The 21,062-nt window shown below is 42.4% G+C and overlaps 1 protein-coding gene across 9 annotated transcripts in view; it reads left to right on the plus strand.

Annotated features, from left to right (window-relative positions):
- b4galnt4a (beta-1,4-N-acetyl-galactosaminyl transferase 4a) overlaps positions 1–20,856 on the plus strand; it is a 148,505-nt gene extending 127,649 nt beyond the window's left edge. For all 9 annotated transcript variants that reach the window (XM_067589306.1, XM_067589305.1, XM_067589307.1 and 6 more), the window contains 12 exons: positions 9,713–9,779; positions 11,664–11,828; positions 12,177–12,286; positions 12,874–12,974; positions 13,218–13,291; positions 13,402–14,923; positions 15,399–15,778; positions 15,998–16,151; positions 16,256–16,328; positions 16,995–17,148; positions 17,462–17,588; positions 18,534–20,856. In XM_067589306.1, the coding sequence (XP_067445407.1) occupies positions 9,713–9,779; positions 11,664–11,828; positions 12,177–12,286; positions 12,874–12,974; positions 13,218–13,291; positions 13,402–14,923; positions 15,399–15,778; positions 15,998–16,151; positions 16,256–16,328; positions 16,995–17,148; positions 17,462–17,588; positions 18,534–18,648 (3,042 nt within the window). In that variant the 3' untranslated portion in view covers positions 18,649–20,856. The remainder of the gene's footprint in view (positions 1–9,712; positions 9,780–11,663; positions 11,829–12,176; positions 12,287–12,873; positions 12,975–13,217; positions 13,292–13,401; positions 14,924–15,398; positions 15,779–15,997; positions 16,152–16,255; positions 16,329–16,994; positions 17,149–17,461; positions 17,589–18,533) is intronic.
- The last annotated feature ends 206 nt before the right edge of the window (positions 20,857–21,062 follow it).

Genomic DNA, 21,062 nt, shown 5'->3' on the forward strand with positions numbered 1-21,062 from the left:
ACACAGTCCTACCTTTTGGCAAGAAAATAAGAAACCTTTTTCTCCCCTTTTCTTCTCTGTTATGTGAACGAATTAGGGAGAGCGGCTGCAGGAAGGCGGAACATAAGCAGCATAAGAAGCAGGAAGAGACAGGTTAGGAATACACTGTTCCTTCCCCAAGGGGATGGAAACAACCGTGTTTGTGTGTATGAGCAGCAGGCCAATGAATGAGGAGATTGTTGAGCTGCTAGGATGAGTAGTTACCAAACCTGCACTCTGACTGAACCTTTCCATTGCACTCCAACAAAAGTGTTTCCCTTCAATTAACTTCAAATAAAATCGCTTTAGAGTGATGACTGTTTTTGAAAGGAATACACGAGATGATGGAAGATTTAGTGAGCAGCGGTTTCATTAAGTTTCTTAATTACCATCTGGATCTTTTTCAGTGAAACACAGGACCTTTCCACTGGCCTAATGGAAAACGTCTCTCACTCGCCATGTGACAGAATGAAGGAAAGTGTTGGCCATTAAACGGTGTGAAGAGGGAGTGAGAGAAAGAAGAGAAGAAAGTCACGCCTTAATTAGTAATGGCAAGTTTATGGAGAGGCAGGGGTGTGGGATATAAATGCAGGATTTTAATGGCCCTGTTTTATCACTCCTGCCAGGCCAATTCTGAAACTGTCCACCAATTAATACACACACACCCATGTGTGCACAGACACTCTCACACACTCATCTACCCCACCCCTGCAGACTCGCAACACAGGCCTCTCAACATCTGCCTCACATATATTCCCTCCTAAATATAAATCAGGAGTGGTCTTAGCGACCCGGAGCCAGCTGTTAAACTATATTGTGTGTGTCTTTTTACTTTTGGAGATAAATTAACTTTCTCTCAGTTTCTTTACCACTTCAACGCCCTTTAGGGTTAACTCTAGTTCAGCAGCTTTCTAAAACATATGGAGTCATATTCTTCGCCTTAATTCACTCTTTTGTTTTTTGCTGCGTTCTCCTTTACTTTTTCAAATACTTTTTTCCCCCACTTTTAACTTTATCTTTTGGTGCTCTTTGTTTTATTTAATTACACTCTTTATCATTACTGGCACACATTTGCTTTTCCCTGCCTATGAATTACTTTCATTTTCAGATTGAACCATTTTTATAAAGAATAAGAGAAGATTTTTTTTTTTTTCCGTGGCAGTTTTTTATTACATTGTCAGCATTGTCTGCCACATCACTGCCACCAATTCAGTTATTGTTTGTGAGATAACATTACAACTCGGCCTTGTCTTTTGACGCCACCTCCGTTCCAAGAGTTCATGTATATGAGTTTATGGAAAAACAGGAACAGCAGCATGAACCTTTGCCTCAGTTACAATTTAATGGTATGAGATGCTTTTAATGCTGTTCCTTTTTTTCCATCTTATCCTCTAGAGAGCAACATCAATGCCAGTTAATATGACTGATATGATTACAGAGTGATCATCCATGCCCTCCCCCTTAATGAGGACGATGAAAAGCACAAGACATGGACATAAATGCAGATTTGATCAAACACATCCCAAAGACCACCGTCCCATACATGACATACCATTATAACACTAAAAAGGAAGCTAGTGTCCTGGACACCCACATTCATTGTGTCATATTAACTTTCATATTCACTTACATTATCTTTATCCTGACTCACCATGTGCCTCTCTGCACTACTGAATCTCAGAGACACACTTCTTGTTATTGGTGGGAACGTATATTATTGGAAAATGGTAACTTAAAGGACCAGTGTGTAAGATTTAGAGGGGTCTACTGGCAGAAATGGAATATAATGTTCATAAGTATGTTTTAGTGTATAATCACCTGAAACATAGAATTGTTGTGTGTTTGTTACCTTAGAATGAGCCCTTTATATCTACATAGAGAGCGGGTCCTCTTCCACGGAGCCCACCATGTTGCACCACCATGTTTCTACAGTAGCCCAGAGCGGACAAACCAAACACTGGCTCTAGAGAGGGCCGAATTCTGTATTCTGTATTTAAGTATTTAATTAAATTTTTATGGCCTTGAGCCTGTAGCAGTCTCTCAGTATGTCATATTTCTGATTAGAAATCAGCCAGATTTGTTCCCTGTCTGGTAGCTTCAGAGTACTGTTTTCATGTTCACAGCACTTTTAGATTCATATTTCATTCATACCGGTAGTTAAGAGTTTCACTTGGTTGAAGGTTGCAGGCACCCTTGCATTAACATTCAGGTCATGATGAATTTGTCAGATTACATTCTGTTAATGTATTTTATCATTGGATGTTTTATAATCTGCCATTGGCTGTGTCAATGCTAGCATATTAAAGCAATTTTTACATGTTCAGTCAGGTCTGTGCTGTTAGACTCACTTAGTCCAAAAACATTGATTCTATGTCTATTTTCTCTTTGGTCGTATTCAGATCAGGCTGGTTATTCCTGTGTTATCTCTATCTCCAGTAGGCATCAGGTTGACCTGCATGTCCTTGTCATAAGTTTTAGTGAATTCGTGTGGTTAAAGAGAGAACACATCGCAGATTACGGTGTATGCCATGACATTCAGTCATGTAAGTTTTACTTCATTTTTATCAAGTGAGAATGTTAGTATGACTAACTAGTTTCCCCTCTGAGCACACAGGGCATCGCTGTAAACACACTGACTGCGACACTCCAGTAATTGCTATGGATATTGAGCTCATTTGTCTTTCTGAAATGTCTGGTCTGAGAGAATTAGGCTAATGTATAATTCAACACAGAAAATCAAACACCCCGTCTCTGTATCCACCTCGTCATATCTCTTTGAATATTGTTCCTTTGTCCCCAGGCAAGACATGATATGACATGAAAAACAAGCCACCGTTTTCATGTCAGTGTGACAGGGAATGCAGAGTGGCATTTATCCTCTAGCATGCAAGTGTTTAGTTCTATTTAGTTGTCAATTGAAATAAGAGCATAATCAGTCAGGAGCTTTATGTCCTTGTTTCCATGCTGTACAGTTGGTTAGATCTTTTGGTTAGGTGCTTTTTCAGCTCTTCTTCACTTTCCACATCCCTGTCAACTTCCATCGGGTAAAGTTTCTACACTGGTATCAACAAAGCATCAAAACGCCAGCAGTCCTGTGTCGTCAGTGCTCTGTTGGGGAGTTATCTGTTCAGAGTCTGTCAGGAGTCTCTGCTGCCAAGCACCTGTCAGTGGGCAGCACCGTAGCACCCCACTACAGACTTCCCATTACTGCCAATGTTAGAATTCACACTTTGTTTCTCTTCCTACCAAAGCTGTCATAACTTTTCTTGCATCCCATCAGTACCTTTCTCTTGTCATTTCTTGTCATTGCACATATGTTATTCCGATTCTTGGGAAACAAATAGCAAACTATAGCCAACAGAAGCATCTCTAGAAAGATTTTCATGTTCTCCCACATTGTTTTGAAGAGCTTTGGCAAGCAAACTGCCAGTAAATATCGGGAGTGCCGATTAGGTCAGTTTGTGGAGTGAGCTTAGTCTCTGCCAGAAGTCCTTCATGTTTGTACAGTTTTCACAAAGCTCAAAGATACAGCTGAGAAACTCCGTCTCTGTTGAGTTAAAATCACAGAAGAAGCAGTATTTCAAATATCAAATTTATAATGTTATGTTCCAAAACATATAACACATACAGTATTTCCAATAACACATAACATACTGTACATAAAACATTAATGTGTCCTGTTGTTCTCAGTTGGCTAAAGGGATTTAATCAGCTAAAGGTGACTACTTTCAGACAGTCTACAAATAGATACGGATAAGAACCATCCAGTAAGTTTATCAAAGACTGCTTTACTTGCACTTTTGCTATCATCAAAACTGACATAAGAGCTCCAAACAGATTACACACAACATATTTAACACATCTGTAAGCACCAGATACCAGTTGGTTTTGCTACGTATCAGCACTTTTCAATGACAATAAAATAAAAAGGGCTACTTTCCTTTAACCCTAACCAAAATATAACAGGACATGGTCAATTCTTATTAATGTGTGCTTTCATGAGCTTGTTAGCTGTCACTTTGCCTTTTTGACACCACTACTACAGGACATAATTCGTGGCTTGTTAGCAATATGTCTTTCTCAATGAAGTCAGTGTTTCTGTGGTCAAACAGTTGTCTGGCAATGGAAACATGGAAACAGGTCAATGAGAGCCATTTTGCTGTTTTACCTTTCATTCAAATTCAAAATGAGTGATCACAGACTGAGTAGGTGGTGAGGGAAAGTTGAGAAGGCTTATTAACAGTCCTGGTAAAAGTGAAAATTATGCCCATTCCAGTCACCTCATTAACAACTTCCACTCTATTTGTGTCCTATGATTATTTCATACCTTGACTGTCAGATGTCTCAGTATTTATTGGCTCTAATGTGGACTTTCTAGATGCTACATGCACAGAGATTGATCACATTGTGTGCTGAAGAAGGATTACAGTAGTACATATTGTCAAAAATTAGCCATATGTGTCAAACTCTGCAAGGCTCTCAACTTGAAACCTTACATCTTTTTTGGGATTTGGGAAATTTATATCTCATGGGCACAGTGGAGTTCATGTTACAACAGTCTTTTTCTCTCACATGCTTCAGTGTCTTTCTCACTTTATTCATCCACTTTCCACAACTAAATCACAACTTTGAGTAGTTGAGAAAAGACAAATAAAAACTAACAAGTAATATTTACCACTGTTTCATCCTCAATCTAGCCCTGTTCCATTTCTCAAGGTCCTTTGTCTCACAGCTCAACCTGAATCATTTCTATCTAATCTGCACCAATCATTATAAGCATATTACATATATATATATGTGTGTGTGTGTGTGTGTGTGTGTGTGTGTGTGTAAAGGATAAGGCTTGCATGATTCTATATTTTTCTTATTGTTAACAAATCACATTGAAAGGACAAAACCAACAATGCGTTACTCTCAATACTTTCCAACTTTCCTGACCTATCTATAGCACTCAGCCCAAGCTCATTAATTCCTACTTAATATACATATTACGGGTCTTTACATCATTTTACTTATAACCAAGGGCGAAGTAATTTTATTAAACAGATGGGCACCTAAGTTCGCTAAGTTTTTAGCAAACATTACTCAAACAGGAGCAAGTGTTTTTAGCTGTACACATTAATAGACATTTGGTGTTCTAGTCAATGAGCAACAAAATAACATAACACGTCACCCAGTGCAACAGTTTGGCTCATTGATGTTGTTTGTATAGTTTTTGGACAACAAGAGGTCAAGATCCAACTTTGGCTACTCAGGCAATACAGTACTTTCCAGAAAAATAGTAAACATCACCGGCTGCGTCTGTATTTCTATTACATCTTGCAAACTCATCATCATATTGTGTCCAGGTTGTCCTGCCTTCAAACATTTATTAATTTCAACGAGCATGCATGCTCATCCAACCTACCCCGTATGAGTAAAGGTAAAATAAATGAATAACAACAGTGTGGTCTTGGTTTCTTCTGGCTTTGTTCCCTCAGGCAGGTGTTGTCAGGCTTGTTAACATCTGTTTTGTCCTGCTGTCCGCTCTGCCACTGACTTCTCTTTGTTTACATCTCTACCAATGTGGGCCTAAAGCCGTGCAGGTGTGTACAAGTAAGATCGAGAAAGAAAGAAAACAGATAAATAAGGCACAGTGAACCTTCCAGTGCTCATGTGAACAAGGAAAACCTCTATTCTTTCTGTCTTCACCTTCATTCTATTTTCATTTAATGTCAGGTTACATCACCCATTAGAAAATGTTGGGCAGAGAATAAACATTTGTTTGCAAGTGGTCCAAAATGCTGCTGCTAAACTCTTGACCAGGTCCTCCAAAAGGACTTGTGACATTGATTCTGATTGTTCTTCACTGGCTCACTATCAAGTTCAGAATCCAATTTAAAGTTCTTGTGATCACCTGTAGAGCTCTGCCTGGTCTGGCACCTGTCTCATTAGAGATCTACTGCAGCCCTATGTCAGCAGCAGGTCTCTAAGGTCTTCTGATCAGGGTTTACTGGTTGTTCCTAAAACAAGGCTTAAAACTAAAGGAGACTGTGCTTTTGAGGTTGTGGAACTCTCTCTCATTGGATTTCAGATCTGTGGACTCTGTGGACACCGTTAAAAAGCAGCTTAAGACCAATTTGTTCAGACTTGCCTTTGTGTAATTTTTCTATTTATTCTGTTTTATGTCTGTATTTATGTTTATGCTTTATTTCCTCTATGAAGCACTTTACACCCAGTAACAGGTGGCATTCATCAGGTTGAAACAAGCAATTGCAGACAAGTTTGTGCTGTTAAGAAAGTTTGATGAAACAACTTTGCAAACTTCAAAGAAAAAAATAAAGTGACTTATTTATTCCTCAGAAAATCCAGAACAGGATTTTGAGGCCACTAAATGGAAGTGTTTACTTTCCATTAATCTTATTGTACCTCAAATCTAAATTGATTTTTTACGTAAACTGGGAAAGGTCAGATAGTTTCATTATTCCATTACCTGTTATATGTCACACTAACAAAACAACTCCATATCCATAGCGCCTTAGGCCTTGGAGCAGCCGATTGAATTGAAGCAAACAAACACAACAACAACAACAACAACAGCAGCCAGCAGTCAGCTCGCTTGGAAGCAATAAACTCCTGTTCACGGAGGGATAAAGAAAAATAACCTATACCTCATGGAACCAGAGGCAAACTACATGTGTATGTGTAAGCTGGAATGAAAGTACAGTTTGTGTGTCCAACTGGCATGAAACCACACAGTATGAGTTGGAGCAACACCCACTTTTGGCCAGCTGAGTGAAAACAATATCAAAACCACATCTGTCACTGGATGGTTCAGGCATGATGAAACGTGATGAAACCACACTGCTGGTCGCCCATTGCCATTTTGCTCTGTGAATGCTACTTTTTATTATTTCCCCCTGGATATTGATTTTCTCTCCTCTCTGTTGAACTTGTGGGGCCAGCAAGCGGGCCTCTGCATCCTCCCTCTGCTCCCTGTCAGCACTATTTCACACAAGATGCACCCGTATACACAGAGAATACACACCCACATTCACACACACACACACACACGTGACAAATACTGTGTGTACGTGCGCATATAAGGTACACACAAACACACATCTAGATACACACCGGGTCAGTAACTCCCTTTGCAGAATTAATCAGAGAATCTGTGAGGCCAGACAATGAACAGGAGAAATTCACACAAAGCTGTAAAATAGGTTACATGGGTACATATACACTATCTCAAGTGCTGTGTGTGTCTCTTAAGGCTGATGTGACAGTAGCAGTATTACGCTCCATTGATCCTTGAAAAGGAAGAATCTTGTGATGACACTTTATCTACACACACACACACACACACACACACACACGTAGCTAAAACGCAAAACCACAAGTCACAGCACCAAATGTCATTGATTAATTTGAAATTAAGCAAAAAAATCTCCAAATCTCCAAAATTCAGCTGCTTTGAGTTGCATTGCTGCTTATATTTTTTGCAATCTGTTCACTTAATATTGTCAGTCTCATGTTTCTCCATTGTGTAATTTTACTAATGTTATTTCTGTCTACTCTGTGCATATAACATCTACTGCATGTCTGTCCATCTCCTCAGTTCCTCCTCCTGAGGTGTCTGAGGTTAAAGAGTTTTTAGGGAAGTTTTCATTATCCTAACTGAGGGTCTAACGCCACAGATACACTCCAGAGCAGCAGACGTGTACATGGACAGCTGCAGACAACTGCAGACACCATGGAAGTGTAATCTGTTTATACTACTTTCTGTAGTCCGCTTGGAGGACGCGTTCTGCACATGTGCAGTAGATCTACAAGAAGACAGCATAGTGGCCAGGCGGACTGTATGCACGGTCACTGCACAAAGCCTCCACATACACGTCACGCGGACCCTCGCATACTCACAGATGCAGAAATATAATTTTGGCTTAAGGATAGAAGCCGTCTTATGCTGCACAGACTGTAAATGAATACAATTAATTTAACTTGCTTGCAACTGGAAAAGAGGACCATATATTTCTACTGTTTTCTCACAGATCACACTGGTGGCAACGTCATGTTCCATAAGTGACTGTCGCTCCCAAATTGCAGAAACTTTTGCGAGTCCTATGAGGCTCTCGCATGTTCATGGATAGATTGCAAGTACAGCTTTTGTTTTAATTTGTGGACGTGTCGAACGAGTGAGAGGAAATGATCTCATGTCGCTAATTGCAGCTCGCACGTTAGCAATGCAGCCAATCAATCATGGCCCATACTGAAACACGGCAGTGTGTTTGATTTTGAGATCCAAGTGAAATTCAGTATGACTGAACACCTTGACTTTGTGGTTTGCAGCGCATTTCAGCTGCAAATGTCTGCACATAAGGTCAGTGAACGGGCTTCCCTACTTACTATGTTGCCCTGTGGAAGCCTGGAGGGCAGAATCAAAGGTCTTTGAATGCCCATTATCTTGTGGATTTTGTTTGGTTACATTTGGTTTCTTCCACTCATTTTATGAAAAGACATCTTTACATTTATTGAACATTTCTGTAATGGGTAAAAATAAACCTTTAAAGTTACATCTCCCATGTGGTCATCACTTTTTTTTTTATCCTTTCTTGAGTCAGGCTATGACAGCCTTCTGACTTGACCTTGAGCACAATCACGGTGAAATAATGACACAATGGCGAAGCCCTGGATCTCCTGCTGAGCTGCTCCCTGCTGCTGCTCAGCATGATGTCGCACACTGCCCTTGTTTGTCTCCTGTATATGAGTACTTGTATGGATACGTGTGTGCTTCTGCACAAATGTGTCAGCATGTGTGATAAGGGGTAGCTTTGAAAAGTTGCTGGATTTTGGACTTTTAATACAAGCAGTCGGTGTGTTTAGTAGTGCTACACTCATGACAAAATGTGTGCCAGAAAATCTAAAGCAGTGAATGTGTGTGTGTGTGTGTGTGTGTGTGTGTGTGTGTGTGTGTGTGTGTGTGTGTGTGTGTGTGTGTGCGTGCGTGCGTGCGTGCGTGCGTGCGTGCGTGCGTGCGTGCGTGCGTGCGTGCGTGCGTGCGTGCGTGTGTGTGTGTGTGTGTTGTGCATACACATGAGGGCATTTGCATGAGCCTGAGGAGGGTGTTTATATTTGTATTCTCAACCGGAGGGTTAGAAAATGACCTGTCTCCTGTGATTATATCTTGGGTAACCAGAAGTGACGTGGTAATTGTGAAATCTATTTAAAAGAATTGTAGCTTGTCTCTCTCTCTTTCTCACTCTCTCCCCCTTTGTTTCTCTCTCCAGGCGTCTCTCTGTTTTCAGGTCATTACTAGATGCTCCTTTTTATACCTGCTTGTCACTGTCTTACTCCTATAGATCTCTTCTTGCTCTGTTCACGGTCTATTTTGTCTGGATTTTTGCTGCTGTTTGCTCATTTCCTTACTCCCCCCCCCCCATGGCGTCACATTTCTTGTTCTCTATTCATGTTCACGTTCCTCTCTCTTTCCTCTTCTTTCTCTGGTTAAGTGTGTTTATACATAAACCCAGCATCAGATCGATCCTGTGATGTTGCTAAGATCAATAACACAGAGAGTGAGAGTCACAGAGAGTCACAGTTTAGCCTACAAACCGTGACGGAGGGTTTCTGCTCACCTTATACTTTCCACATGTTGGCATTTACTCTTTACTCAATCCCCTTTTTTTCTCTCACTCTCTGCTTTCACACACAGTGGCGTCCATTCCTCCCCGGTCTGAAATATGAAGTGATAGACTCAGCCTACATCTCCCTGTACACAGGTAAGAGCTATTCTTGCTCTGCTGATACGTTGCATGGAAAGCCTTTCTGTCAACTTCTCTTAGAAATAAAAACTGATCTCATAATGAAATTTTAAAGGGGCTTTAAAGCTTGATGTTTGTGGCCAAGAGACATGTGGGACTCTTTAATGAAATATTGTCTTTCTGTTTAGCTGGAGCTCACCGAAAAGAAGAGGAAATGATGCTAGAACTAAAACTACTTCATTAGTCTAGTCTGGTATTGATCAGTAGTTAAATGTCACATAATGAGCCTTTTTTTTTTAACCAAGATGTGCTTCTCTCTTGTCCCTCAACCAAAGTCACGTTATTGTCTCAATCTTGATGATGGCTTAAAGAAAATCAACATTTTCACATGTATTTTTTTGTCATTGCCATGTCACTTTGAGAATAAAGAGAGAAGATACAGAATCTAATAGATGCTCTATTTTTCTCTATAGGTGTCATTTGTAGTAGAGATGAGAACACCAGCTCCCGAGTCTAACCTCTATAGCTCTAAGAATAGCACTGTGTCACAGGGATTCGGTATCGTAATAAGAGAAAATGCCGGCTGCACGGAAAATGATGTGTCGAGTTGTCATTTTGGGCGAACCTGCAAGTTTCTATGCCAAATGCTGAAATCTTCTTTATGACCAGCAATGACAGGGAGGAAGGAGGCCTCGTACAGTATACAGTATGAGGTCACCTGCTGGATTCAAGCATCGCCATCTCTTCATTCGTCTCCTTCCCTCCCTCCACCCACCCATCCCAACTCCTCCCTCTCTGTCATCTGTCTGTCTCACTGGATTTCTCCATGTTCTCACTCTGGAAAGTGTTTGATGTATATTCCCGTCTGACAGAGAAAATCATTTTTTGGCTTAAAGTTGAATAATTTTTTTTTAGCGTGTTACATAACATTTCAACGTGCAGGGCAGTTCACTACAGCGCCAAAACCATTTCATTGTGGTTTGAAGCCCAATACATCTCTTTATTGGTATGGTTTTACTTTTTCATTAGACATTCCAGCATCAGTGAGCAAACATATAAAATCGCAACCCAGATGGTAGCTGATAATGAATTTACTGAACCACACACATACATACACTTTTTATGACTTGTACTACAGACAATACTGAAATGATGCTGTATTTTTTATTGTAACCCAGATACGTCAGTGCAACGTAATGCAAACTAATCAAAAGAAACAGAAGTAGAATTCAATTGTTCTGTTTGTTTGTTTTCATGGTTTGACGATTTCAACGACACATAATGAAATGGTCTTGGCGAGGCTTGTATGTAGTGGAAAACCAGATGTGTGATCAACAGATGTCTAATTGTCAGAGAAATAAGTCTAAAAAAAGTCCCTCTCGGTGTAGCTTGTGTACATGCACACTGAATGTGCACACCCCCATCCCTCTAGGGGATAAAAAGGATGCTGACCACCCTGTTAATTATAAAGCATTTCTCCCATCAGGCCTTGCTCCTGACATGCTATTAATCACACATGCTCTCTCCTCCTTCTCTGGTATCGATTGGTATAATTATGACTCTCCTCTGCTCCGTTTTTGTATTCTTCCAACTTTTTTCTGATCCTCCCACTTCGGCTCTTGATCCTGCTTTCCTCCTCTTCGTTTTATTCCTTTGTTTCTTTGCTCTCTGTCTCTTTTTCCTCCTAATTCTTCACCTTTTCATGGTTAGTAAACATCTATGATGATTGCAGCGCCCATAATGTGCACAATATTTTCCCTCCAACAGCTTACAACAAATTTGTCCATCATTAAGGTCATCAAAATGGTGAACGCAATAACGAATCTGTCTCTCTCCCTCTTCTACACCATCTCGGTCTCTTCTCTCACTCTCTCTGTGTCTTATAATCTCTGTGTTTTTCAGACGAGTCCAATCTCAAGATGAACAGTGTGGACCACATCCCCCAGACCTTGGCCAGTCACATCCGTCTCCCAGAGGATTCTCAGCCTCAGAGTCTGGAAGGAGGCAGCGTCACGCAGCACGGAGCGGATATGCTGAAGCCAGACCCCAGGGACACCTTCTACAGCAGTAAATCTGCCACTCATCATTTTAGGCTGTCCACTTTTTCTGTCCTCATCCTGCTTTTCTGGCCTGTCATTTTCTCTAAAGTGATTGACTGTCTGTCTGGCCGGCTGTCTGGCTCACGGTCTCTCTGGCTGTCAGTTTTACTGTATTCAGACTGTCATTTCGTCTGGGTGGCTGCGTGTGTTGTGTGTTTTCCTCCTTTTACTGGCTGCCATTGCTCAAATCATCTCCAAGATTTCTGTAATTGTATACCTTTGATGAAGGCAGTACTCCATACAGCATATTTGTTTGTCCAAGATCTCAAATATTTGCCTCGCCTTTCTCACTCTCTCTTACTCTCTCTCTCCCCAGCTCCAATGATCGACCCCTCCCGCCTGGAAAACGTTCTACCGGCCTGCCTCTACTCTCCAACCTACGTAGTCAAAGATTTCCCCATCGCCAGATACCAAGGCCTGCAGTTTGTAAGTGACCTCTCAATCACCATCCCTCTGGGTCACAAAAGACCTGCCACTGAGGACGTGTGATGGTATTTTTGTATGTGTCAGAATGTCTGAGAGAGTGTGATTTAATTGGCACTTATTGCTAAAATAAGCCCTGTGGGGTCATCTGAAGTGCATCCAATTATGACAGTTGTCTTTTAACCTGCTACAAAAAAAGTAGCTCCTTAAAGAGTCAGTGTAATATTCAGATCACCTGGATTGAGAACAAAGGAGCAGAGCTAAGTCCATGTTGGTTCAACCTTACCTCTGTATCTTTCCCATTGTGTGAAAACACAAAGGAAGCAGGTGGCAGGTAGTGTTGAGCGCTGCTCCCCCCTGTAGGGCATTACAAGTTACTGCAGCTTTAGTAGCAGAGTAGCAGTGATGGTCTAGAAATGTGAGCCCTGCAAAAAAAAATGCAGCATTATGTCAGTGGCTGATTTGAATGAATCGCTGGTGTTACTCAAATCCTGAACACTGATGTGACCTTCATGAGTGTTTAGGAGGTCATTGCTTTTTTTTTTTGCTCAAAGAAATATGTGGGAGGTTGACATTGTACTCTTCTGCAGGTGTATCTGTCTTTTGTCTACCCCAACGACTTCACACGACTCACCCACATGGAGCGAGAGAACAAGTGTTTCTACAGAGAGTCCCCTATCTACTTAGAGAAGTAATTTGCTTTTATCTTGTCTTACCTTATGTTTAAGGGAACATTTATCTCTGTCTTGTATTTATGAGGTGATACACTGATTATGCAGAATACCTGTTTAAATGTCTGTGAATTTGATGGCCGTGATTCATACGACCTCTCACCAAGAGATAACGTTTATTATGCTGTAAGGCACATTGAAACTTCAACCTTCTACTTAAGCATGTGTGTGTGTGCATGTGTATTGCCTCTTGTGGCTTCCAGGTTTGGTTTCTACAAATATATGAAGATGGATGAGGAGGAAGATGACAGACCGTTTTTCTTCCCCAACCCAGATGGTAACTAATAATGAACAAACACACACTCATACATAAATGTAGGGTGTGTATATATACACACACACACGTGCACACACTCTTTCAACTGTGTGCCTCATTCATATCTCCAGATTTCCTAGAGGAAGAGGAGGTTGTAGATGCAGAGGATGAGGCAGAGATTGTTGGCACACCGTCGCCCAAGAAGCCCTCTCATCCCAGCCAGACCAGTCACACCTCTAACCCCTCCCATCAGCACTCGAGACCTGGGCCCACAACAGCTGGCAAAGAAGGGGAGGAAGAAGTGGAGGATCCTGATGAAGAGGAGGAGGGAGCAATCCACAGTATTATACACCGCAGAGAAAGGAGACACTTTCCTCGCAGAGATGTGGATAGAGACTGGGAAAGAGATCATACAAGGGGGAACATGAGATATGACACCAGGGAGAGGCCTCCTGAGCCCCAATCCACACACAGTGTGGTCCGTGTTCGCTCCCTGTCCTGGATCCGCACCGGTCCTGCAGAGCTCAGCCCTGGCAGGAAAGGAGGAGGAACAGGTGGTGGAGTAGTAGGAGGAGGAGGAGGAGGAGAGAAGGGAGCTGAGACTCCACCTAAACTGAGCAAGTCTTCACTCCTTTTCCCCCAAAAGTCCTCCCTCTCTGCCCTTGCCAGCCGTGCCAAGCAGATCCTCAGCAACTCCGCCCATAGCAACAACCTTCACGACAACAACAACAAGCTCACTGGAAACAAGAAGGAGAAGAGGGAAGAGAACAAGATCTACATCACCAGGCCCAGGCCCGCCAGGGAGAGAGAGAAGGAGAGGGAGAGGGAGCAGCGTCGAGAAAGGAGGGAGGAGAGGGCATCTCGCCACCCAAGAGAGGTGTTCCCGGGTGTATTTCTGTACCAAACTGGAAAAACTACCAGGCTAGTCAACCTGGGTGCTAAAGGACATGCTGCAGGAGGCATAACAGGAGGTAGGAGTCTAGTTAGTGCCCCTCAGCTCTGGCCAAATCCCCCTACTAAGGAGGGTAAGACACTGTCTCACAATGGAAGCATCAACATACAGAAGGAAAGTGTACAGAAGTCTGCAAATAGGGCAGCAGCAGTAAAACAACCAGACAAAAGCAAGAGGAAAGGGGAGCATCAGCCGTTAAAGACTAATGTCACTGCTGATCTGCCCAGCAAAGGAGACCCTCAAACATCTCTTTCCCATCACAAAGATCCCCCTCCCTCTACCCCTCCACAGCTGAACTCCACAGAAAACACGCTCCAAGGTCAATCACGGGTCACCTCTTATCTCAGGACCTCAGAGATTACAGAGTCCCAGCAGCAGCCAGACCCGGACCCCAACCCGGCAGAACTGGACCAGGACACAAACCGCTCTAATCCTGACCCCGACCCCGACCCTGAGCCAGAACCAGAGGAGGGCGAGATGTCGGACTACAGCTACGAGGAGGTTGAGGCCCGACCGGGCTGGGCAGAGGAGAGCATCAACTGGCAGAGAACCTTTTCAGTCAATCCAATGGACTTTGAGCTGCTGCGCTCTGACTGGAATGACCTTCGTTGCAATGTGTCTGGCAACCTGCAGCTGGCAGAGAGTGAGGTGGTGGACGTGCTGGCGCAGTACATGGAGAAACTCAACGAACGCAACGGAGGGTAAGAGAAAGACGAGAGAGAGACTAAAGAGGTGCTCATGTTTCCCTGCAACCTTGTAAATTCAAATACGGTTGGTTATGCTGTTATGTAAAGCAAGAAGTAATTTCACAGAGAACATTTTGGTCATGCCCTGGTGCTTCGAGTTCATGTTAGCAGTTCTCTATTTGCTGATAACCATTTTCTGCAGCAGTGCTTACAAATCTTGATGTTATTTATGTACAGTAGCTTGGCCATTAGCTTTTCTCTGTTCTCATTTTCCTCCCACAACACACCACGCTGACTTCATGATGCCACAGATAATGAACAGCAGTGTTTTTGAAGTGGTCTGCCTACAGTCAAACACTAATTAATCCAGTTATGAGAATGATATAAGAAATACTATTTTGCATTTGTGGCCTCTTTTCTGTTGTATTATATTTCAGAGCATGTACAACCTGTCTGCATTAGCTTTAGCCTCTTTCTGTCCATGCCCCAGGATCTACACCCTGCTGCGAATCATCAACGTCGAGAAGCGGCGTGACTCGGCGAGAGGAAACCGTTACCTGGTGGAGCTGGAACTAATGGAGAGAGGCCGTAGCGTGGTGCGTCTCTCTGAATACATTTACCTGCTGCTCCACCGTGGCAGGCAAGGAGACGAAAGCCTAGAGAACACTGACTCTGCTCCGGCCTCGGCCCCGGCTTCAGCCACCTCTGCTGCCACGTCTAGCCTCACCACCCCACCACCTCCTCCCTCCACCAGGTCCCCCGTCCGGCCCGGAGCGACACCCTGGAGCACCGCCTACGCTAAACCTCTGCTCTGCCAGCCAGTCATGCTGCAGTGGAGGAGAGATATCATGGTGCACTTTGTGGTACCAGGTCTGGGAAAAAATAAATAAATAAATAAACTGTATACAACTAATTCTTGAACTAATATATTCATATTATTCATGATTTATTTTTTAATCATCCAGAGAAAATTCAGCACAGTCATGCAACGAGTAGACCTCATGAAAGTATTAATAGTTCAGAAGGATCATTTCTTTTTGTTTCCCTAACTTGCTAATTACATTTCTCTTTGTTCCTTCTGTCCTTCAGTGAAAAACCAGGCTCGCTGGGTACAGCAATTTATCTCCGACATGGAGAATCTTCATCGTCAAACCAAGGATGACAATTTCAGCATCATCATCGTTGACTTTGAGAGCGAAGACATGGACGTGGAGCAGGCGCTTAGAGAGAGCAGTGTGCCGAGGTGTGTGTGCAACACCATCAGCCGTATAATCTGACTTAGGATACATTTAAACTACTTAAATGGCTTTCAAGTGATTTTGTGTGTATATATTTATGTTTTGACAGATATGAGTATCTTAGGAGAGAAGGGAACTTTGAGCGCTCAGCAGGACTGCAGATCGGAGTGGACACCATCGAGGTTAGAGAAACAAACACACAGAGGGAAGACAGCAATATGTGAGCTGGCAGAAAAAAAGCCACTCACTGAAGGTCAGCCACTCACACTGACCACATGACCTTTACTGGCTGATGGACAGACAGAAAGAGCACTCATGCATAATGAATGCATCATTGCTAGGCCGGTCTGTCACTGGGCTGTGGATCTCACCCTTATCTCCGAGCCTCCTCCTGCTTCCCTTCGCCCTCTCCCACAGAGCCCAACTGTGGATGACAGGGAATCGCTTAGACAGTTAGCTGCATTTCCTCTGTCATGTGTATGCCATAGCTGTCACATCCACTCCCTTTCACAGGTTATTTGTGTGCATGTACCCCTACGTCTCTCTCACTGGCTGTCTCTCTATCACACACGCATGCACACCCACCCACGGGGCGTGGAGCGGCTAGAAATTTGGACAGACGTTGATGCGTCAGTTGAGTGTCAGTGCTGTCACAGTAGGATGACAGGGCTGTCACTCATGTCTGAATGACCTGCGGGCTCTGAAAGTGAAGACGAGCCACTGATGCTGAGCCGAGACTTCACTTCACTTTCTTTAATCCTAAAATCCCGTATTAGGTTTATGAGAACATGTACTCGCATTGGCAGTGAATGTGTGAAGTGAAGTTATTTTTGCGTTTGCTCCTGCAGGATAGCCACAGCATCGTGTTCCTGTGTGATCTGCACATCCACTTCCCTCTCAACATCTTGGAGAGCATCAGGAAGCACTGCGTGGAGGGACGCCTTGCTTTCGCACCCATTGTCATGAGACTCGGCTGCGGCAGTTCACCACAGGAACCTGATGGTAACACACAAATAAACACACACACACACACACAGTAAATGCATGCAGGCACATGCCTGTACTCATGCAGTAACATTCACAGATTAACATAGTTTGCACTTTGACTCATCACTCAAACTCATTCCCCTAATGAGTGTTGCACCAGATACAGGCAGCTACTTTGAGTTCATAATACTGGATTTCAGTTTACATGCGTAATGAACACGCTTGGATCAGAGGCACGTACTTGTATGGGCAGCCTTTTATCATGTTGATGCAACAGCATGCAATGGACCAATGGTTCTTTTTAACATCCTTTTCATTCTTTCCCCAGGTTACTGGGAGGTAAATGGCTTTGGCCTCTTCGGAATCTATAAATCCGATTTTGATAAGATTGGAGGGATGAACACAGAGGAATTCAAAGACCGCTGGGGTGGAGAGGACTGGGAGCTGCTGGACAGGTAATTAATACTACTAGGACTGAACAAAAAGTACACACCATGTCAGAGATGTTTACCAAATTCTACGGTAACTTTTAAAGTTGTAGGTTAATATTATAAGCTTTATAAAAGTGTGTTAGGTTGCACCAGGTAGCATTATGTTATACATAAGTTCCTAATATTTTTTCCACCTCCTGTACATTACAGTTCATCACCTTAATGACACAATATTTATATTTGTGAAATTAGCCCTGTTGTACCTCAGTTGTATATTGCCAATGTCCTCTTTTAAAGCAAAGAGGGGAAATAGTGTGTACATTCAATGTGGAAAGGGTACAAGTGCAGGACTAAAGCAGCACAGGAAGGCAAAACAGGGGCAGTCTGCCCGACGGATATTGCAGCTCCCAAAAGACTACTGAGACAATGTTTTGGCCAGCTGGTCTTAGACGGATATTCAGTTTGAGGACTTCCTATCCTTTTCAAATGTCCTCTTTTACCACCATCGAGAGAGACACCACTATCAAAATGTGTTGCAATTATGAGAGGAATTCCCCCAAATTACCAAAATGCAGAGAGTTTTGGTTTAATCTGTCCAGGTTTTAAGATACCCACCTCTCACATTTCTGCCTCCAACCCTAAAATAATGGAGGTGGGTGGAATTTCATTAAGGGACTTTTTTAAATGTAGTTTTTCAGTGCTTTGAGAACCAGAACAGGGGCAGAAATCTCAGATGACAATCTCTTGGGTGCAATATGATCACACTTGCCGACTTTTAATAAAAGAGGAAAAAGAAGTGATGTTAGCCCCTGGTTAAAGTTGACTTAAGAACAGATGCTACAGTTGTTTACTCAGTATTTACTCCTATATGATGAAAGCTTCCATTGTAGCCTAGCATTGTTCAAAGAAAAACTAGAAAAGCATCATAAGCAATTTCACTTCAAACTTTCTTTCTCCCTCTGACTCCAGGGTGCTGCAGAACGGTTTGGAAGTAGAGAGACTACGCTTGAGAAACTTCTTTCACTACTACCACTCCAAACGAGGCATGTGGAACGCCCAAAACAAGAAAACTCCTAAGGGATAGCGCCTCTAGCTGGTTGGAGGATCCTAACCTACCTGCAGATCCACTGTGTGTGAGAGAGACCTGTAGGAGCTCGCTCACTGCCTGAACTCTGGCCTGTTTTTTGAAACAGACTCCTTACAGGGAAGCCTCTGTTTCGCCATTGGCCCCTCTCGTATGGTTGTCTGTATGAGGAAATGGAGTCCAAATGTGAACTTTGAAAGCGGGCTGTTTACGCAGCAGATAGTCCTGAGTCATCACTTTGCCTCACTGACTAAACTACTGTACAGAGAGAAGAGAGTTATTTTTGTTCTCCTTCTCTCCATCCTTTTTTTTTTTCGGTGCAGTGTTTTCAGACAGACTGGAAAGCAGCTTGTTTTTGTGTGTGTGTGTGTGTGTGCGTGCGTGCGTGCGTGTGTGTATGTGCGAGTGTGTACATATATATATATAAGTGTGTGTGGGTGTGTCGCCGCTTGTGTGTGCTTAAGATGACAGGAAGCACCTTTTTTTCTAACAAGGAGATGTGAAGACAACCTAAGATCTTTTTTCTAACATGCTCTCACATGGGAGCCTAATAGAATGTGTGTCAACATGTTATTCAGATAGATTCAGACATGGTGGCGTAAACAGTATTTCTTAATAGATCAACTACTACCCGTTGGATATCATTAACCAGTATGACCGAGGTGCTTAAGTTCTCCTGATATTATGAGCAACGACATTTTTGAATCAGAAAAAACCCTTTTCCGAACAAATACTGACAGATACATCACCTTTATATCTCTTTCTGTCCCTCTCTTGCCCTCTGTCTCTCTTTTCTCTTTATCTTCAACTCATTTCTGCCTCTATCTCTGTCAGTCTTTCCTCAATGTCATGCTAATTTGTGTAGTTGTATCCGTCCAAATAATTCTATATACTGTAGCCCTGCTGCTGTTTTGACGTATGAGTTTTACATGCTACGCCCACATCAATGCTCGCTATCGTTTAGGACTCGATCAGTTTCATTTCCGTAACTGCAGGTTGTTCTGCTGTTATGTTTTTAAACAGGGTTTTCATTTGTCATGGCTGAGAATGGATGCACTAACAGTTGGGGTGCTATTTTTTGTTTCTGAAACACTGAATTTGTCAACAGTTTACACATTTTAATCCTACTGACGCTGTCCTCCGCTCCCTCCAGATCTCTAACCTCATCAACTGGAACATAAAACTATAACAGGAGGGAGGAAGAGGATGGATATTTGATTTAATGTTGTCCCATCGTTGTTTTAAGCATTTTCTGAGCTCAGTGTTTTTTTTTTTAAATATTGGATTTAGGGGATTAAAAACTTGAGCTCTCATTAAAATACCACAGAGACAGAGAATGCTTAGCTGTTGAAAACATCGACACTCTTCTTTAAAGCTTACATGAAGCTAAAACAAAAAGTGAGACCAGTTAATGTGTCGGACACGATGTGGCAAGGCATGGCTGTTTCACAAACGTGTGCCTTTTTCAGGGTTTGGCTGCAGGCAGTTTTTAAATGACCGAAGAAGACGGGGGGGAACAGACAGAAAATACACCGTTATTTATCAGCAGGCTGTAACGTCACTGTAAATTCAGATACACTGTAAAAGAGGGAAATGTGGTTCTCTTTAATGGATTACAGATGTGTCAGTGTGTTTGCTGTACCTTACTTTAGAAGCAAGGAAGAGTGGCATTGTGGGGTTGTAACTTGGGCGAGAGAAAGGGAGAAATTTTAAGAATGACTACTGAGTGGGAACAGAGGGTGTGATGGAGACTCACTGGCAGCTGCAGTCCAGCAGGACCCCACCTGCTCCCATTAGTTTGGCTGAAGGCCGGGCTCCTAATGCCTCTGTTTATGCAACATGGTACTTATATTGACGAGGAGTGGCTGGAGGGCACCAGGCTGGACATATATGGATGGGAGTTAATGATCTGTTATTGACTATATGATTGTTAAAATGCCCTCCAAGACCCTTTCTTTGCCTCTACAGGAAAAAGGTCTATACTGTACGTCATTTAACATTGACATGGGACTATTTAAAGAGCAAAAGAAACACATTAAATATAAGACTATATATATAAGATGCAGAAAAATGAAAAATAGGAATATACATTCCAAGGTAATTTCTGTGAAATTGTTTTGTAGAGAAAAGGTTTTAAGAATGTATTGTACTTTTATTTTGATTTGTCGGTTTTTTGCAAATAAAATTTTATGCTTACGTCCAAGATAATTTTTCAAATGAGTTGTTATTTTTTATTTTAGTTTGTTTTGTTCTTGTCTCTGTAATAAATATATCACCTTTATTACTCAATTCCGGGTCTGACCACATGGTGGTGCTCCACACACACAAAGACTCGCGTACCTGCAGCTGCATTGGTTGAATGTCTTGAAATACATGAAAATGAAAGTAGACACATTTTTAGAGCAGGAGCAGGT

This window comes from Thunnus thynnus, chromosome 5 (genome assembly GCF_963924715.1).
Source record: "Thunnus thynnus chromosome 5, fThuThy2.1, whole genome shotgun sequence".
NCBI lineage: Eukaryota > Metazoa > Chordata > Actinopteri > Scombriformes > Scombridae > Thunnus > Thunnus thynnus.